At 34.4% G+C, this 4,475-nt stretch overlaps 1 protein-coding gene across 1 annotated transcript; it reads left to right on the forward strand.

Moving 5' to 3' along the window:
* The first annotated feature begins 1,118 nt into the window (after positions 1–1,118).
* On the forward strand, positions 1,119–2,614 carry LOC119191839 (facilitated trehalose transporter Tret1-like). Its single transcript, XM_037445709.1, has 2 exons — positions 1,119–1,445; positions 2,137–2,614. Exons 1-2 carry the CDS (start codon positions 1,214–1,216, stop codon positions 2,439–2,441), a joined length of 537 nt encoding a protein of 178 aa, XP_037301606.1. The 5' UTR covers positions 1,119–1,213; the 3' UTR covers positions 2,442–2,614.
* The last annotated feature ends 1,861 nt before the right edge of the window (positions 2,615–4,475 follow it).

Here is a 4,475-nt window from a genome sequence, read left to right on the forward strand (position 1 = left end):
GCTATAGACACCCGTGCAATGTTCACTCTGTCGTAATTTAGTTCTAAATACGCTTATGTGCTATTGAAATTTCTATGCCAAAATTAACTTAACCGAAACCTTTATTTTAATATGCAAATTGATGTCCCAATTTAATAATTATTGCTGTATTATAAAATTTCACGAATTTAAATACTTAATCGACTAAAAAGATTTTAGTTTCGCAATCCGCTCTCAATATTGACAAGAACGATTTGGGTAGGTAATTTAAGTTATGTCACAATTTAAAGTCTTCAAGCGAGGCCATGAAGAAGCAAAATTGAATATTAACCTAATGAATTAAAGCAAAAAATAAATCTAGAGGCCGTTATATTTATTCTGGATAATTAATATATTTTATGCAAATGTGGCTTATGTTTAATTTGCATAAAAATATAATTAGGTACAACAGCTGTATTCGCACATGTTTAATCATTTACTTGAACATATTTGATATACTTACTCATAATCTAAGAGTTGGGTTTATATTTTATTATATTTGATTTGGAATAAACGTGAGTAAGTCATTTAAAGTACGGATCATATTTGGCACGGAATGGTGTTTCCAACAACCGTATATTCCAAATTCTATACTGAAGGCAGACACTGCTCGAAGTTATGTGTAAATAATATTTTTACCCAATGATTGCTTATGTTAAGGTGAATGTTAAACATCGAAATAAAACTTATTTTCTGATTTTATCACGGATTTAGTTTTTTAATTTCTCCCGATTTTCAAAACCGGGTAGATTGAGGTGTTGGTCATCCAAAAGTAAAAGTCAGATAAACATCCCTCATTTTACAATTAAGTATAGAAAATAAAAATCTTATAACTAGCTTAACGTCGAAATATACTTACATAACCAAAATATCGCCTATAACGTTTAAAGTCCTAACAATGTTTCTGTGAACAAAAAAATTATCAGCAAAAAAGTATCATTGTAGTACCTATGATGCGCATGCTTCGTGTTCTATCAGCTTACATAAACGTGTGCTTTAAATCAACAATTGTTTTTGTTCATATTTGTTTTATCGTTTGACGTATGGCATTGTATGAAAATATCAGCAGTAACGCACAAAAACTGTCCTTACATATTGTTCTTCGTATTTTATTATTTGTAACAATACTGTTTAATGATGATGAATATTCTTGACCAATTATTATTGACTTCACAAAAATAAAGTCGGCCTTATAATGTTTCATTTGTTCATTATCGTTTTTATTAGCTTCAGGTCATGTACTGCTGATCATGTCTGTCCCCCGAAGACTCCCAGATTTACTTCTACATGCCCATTACATAATATATTTTTATTTCAGATCGGTTTGGGCGTGTTCTTCAAGTTGAAAGACTCTGGTCCAATAAGTGGTGCTATGAACTTCTTGCCAATCGTATCTTTGATATTAGTTGTCTTCGGATATAGTGCAGGTATGTTATTGAATATAAGCTTACGTTAGCCTATTCTTATCTTTATTAGTAAAAGGTAAATACTATAAAGGTATAATGCGATAGTCGCACGAACCCGTTGCATATTTTGGGTACGGGCAGTATAAATAGTTTTTGTCGGTTCCCGCAGTGGAAGGGACTTTAATAAATATTTTGACAACGTGAAAAGTAAATGTACATACGTGGAAGCGGATGTACGGAGCGAGATGGAAGTGAAATTTCAACCAAGCTCCTTAAATAAAAATCCGGTTGATGCAGCCGGTTTTAACAGATTGGTTTGGAAATCTGGGAAGGCCTGTGTTCAGCAGTGGACTTCTAAACGCTGTAAAAGAAGAGATATACTAAAATCGTGCACGTTATTATAAATACTGTATGTCAAGCTTTAACATATTACATTTTAACGTCACCGACACTGAAGATTTGCGAGTTATTAGGAATATCTAATTTGTCTAGTAGTAAGAAGTAGGCAAAGAAAATGCGTCTCCTGGTAGTAAGGGGTCTTGTTTAGAACACCCATAACTACAACCAAAGGTGTAAAAATCTTGTAGAACGGGAATTGGAAGCAAGTAGTAATAATAGATGTATTCGACTTACTACATCGCCAGGCCGCACGATATATATTTCCATATAAGTGAGTAATATGTTAATGCATCATAAAACTTTCCTATTCCAGGCGTTGGCTCCCTAGTCTGGGTGTTGACTGCAGAACTCTTCGAGGACTCCGCGCGAGGCATCGGGATCTGCCTCTCCAGCGTTCTCTCTTACATCTCCTTATTCCTCATGACGAAGTATTTTGAGCAAATGGTCACAGCCATCGGCCCTGCAGTAACCTACTGGATCTTCAGCGTTAACGGTGTCATTTTCACATTGTTTATCCTGTTTTGCATTCCTGAGACGAAGGGGAAGAGTTTCTCCGAAATCCAGATTGCTCTGGGCGCTAAAGATAGGAATATAGCAGAGGAAAAGACTAAATGTTGAGCTATTCGGCCTAAATTTTTTGAGTTTCTTAGTATCTATCTTAGGAACCGCTTGCACATGATTAAAATGCTACTGAAATTAATCGCGTGAAATGAAGACACTGCATAGTTGATGTGTTTGACTGCGAGTTTGTTTCAATAAGCGTACGGTTTTGCAAGCGATTGCCAACAGAAATACCATTTTTAAGAATAGCTATAATAACGTTCTCAACAAAAATCGCTGAAATAACAAAACATAATTATATGATTTTTAAGTGATTCATTCAAAGTGACCTTTAAGAAAACTCAGCAGTTATTTAAGGCGATAAAATTTCGTCATTTTAAATTTTAAAGGCCGAAACAAGTATTGGCAAGTAAAGAATTTAAATTCACGTCTAGTTAGTGATTAGTTCTCGCAGTTGAAAGAAAAACGTAAAAATAATTAATAATCATGGATATTTCGGCCTTTAAAATTTCGTCATATTAAATTTGAATGTTATCATAATGTTAAATGAAAATGGACCTTGAGGTATCGCCTTAAGACTTTTTTATGTGCACCGTTTATGCAGTAAGGCGGACATTTTACTGGTGAATAAATTTCTGTGATATGGTATTAGAGTGGATATTTTTATATTTTCGATATAAAGCTAAATGAATGGGTAATAAGTGGGAGAAAATTACTCGAATACTGAATAAGTTCATTAAACAAATATGTCATTGGTAACTTACTAGCACATTGTGATATGAAATAAATTTAACGGACTTCAAAAAATTAGGTTTTCAATTCGACTCCATTTTTTGTTTACTAAAGTTGTTCATTGTCGTATTTGCTATAGTTTTTCTATCAGGCGCCGGTGTGACACTAATGTGTGTACCTTAATGTAATATGAACCGTATATTATACGTAACACAGTATAAAATTGAAATGCTATTTAAGTATTTACCTTGACACAGTAGTGTTTCTTCATCTTCGGTGACCCATGCCTTTTCTTCTCATTAGCCTACGAAATATCATTGACCCGTGAAGAATCTTGTTTCCGGTCTCCGGACGTCACTTCCTATTTGCTTGATGATTGATTTTTTGTCCCGGCACGAAAAAGTGGGTTTATCGCTTTGTGTCAAGCTCAGTATGGTTAATGTAGTTGAAATAATGTCTAAGCATTTGTCCGGAGTATGGAAATGTTCCTAGTAAATGGCAATGAATGATGAATATATTAAAACTTAGCGGACTGAAGGTAGGCATGATACTATGTCTAGCTATACCAAATACGCGGGAAAAAGATCATGGTAACTAATTACTAACATCCGCTAATTTTGTGTATAGTTAGTTTTGGTACCTACACGTCCAATATATTCCCAACAGTATTTTTGTATTACATGTCCTAGAACCGAAAGGCACTGGTATGATTAGGCACAAAGATATTTGTTTTTGGTATTTCGTTATTGTGTTTGATTGATGTAGGTACTTAAAAATGTCACCTTACAAAGAACATTGTGGTAAATATAACGTTCCTTTCATTTATTACAAAAAATATTTCAAGGCAAGTAAATGTATTATAATTAAATAATGAAATAAATGCATGTGGATGTAAGCTCGGTAATGTCGGTAAGCAGAGACGCAACTAGTGCATAGTTGCCTGCCTTTCCTTCGGGGATAAAGGCGTGATCTTATGTATCCTCACGTGGTGCTTTATAACTAGCTTATCTAGTTGTAAACGTCCCTATCCTTGAGGTTAAATCGCCTCCTTATATCATGATTGTCACGCATTGCTCTGGAGAAGTGGATTAATATTTCCAACTCCTCCTATCTTTCTATTTGATTAATTTCGTTGCGGGATAATGACACAGTAGTTTTCGAGACTCACCGAGCTTCACTGCTCGGTGTCATAAATGCGTGCCACTGCGAATCCTGGCTTATTATAGTAGGACAAAGTCTCGTATCCTCAGGTATAATGCGTAAACTGTTATATTAATTACATTCAAGAATAGAAGTGTCTTGTAGTTTCTAAAGCCCGTGGCAAAATTATTTTTCCTTCTAAATACTCCATTGGTCTTA

The sequence above is a fragment of the Manduca sexta genome, unplaced genomic scaffold (genome assembly GCF_014839805.1).
Source record: "Manduca sexta isolate Smith_Timp_Sample1 unplaced genomic scaffold, JHU_Msex_v1.0 HiC_scaffold_1986, whole genome shotgun sequence".
NCBI lineage: Eukaryota > Metazoa > Arthropoda > Insecta > Lepidoptera > Sphingidae > Manduca > Manduca sexta.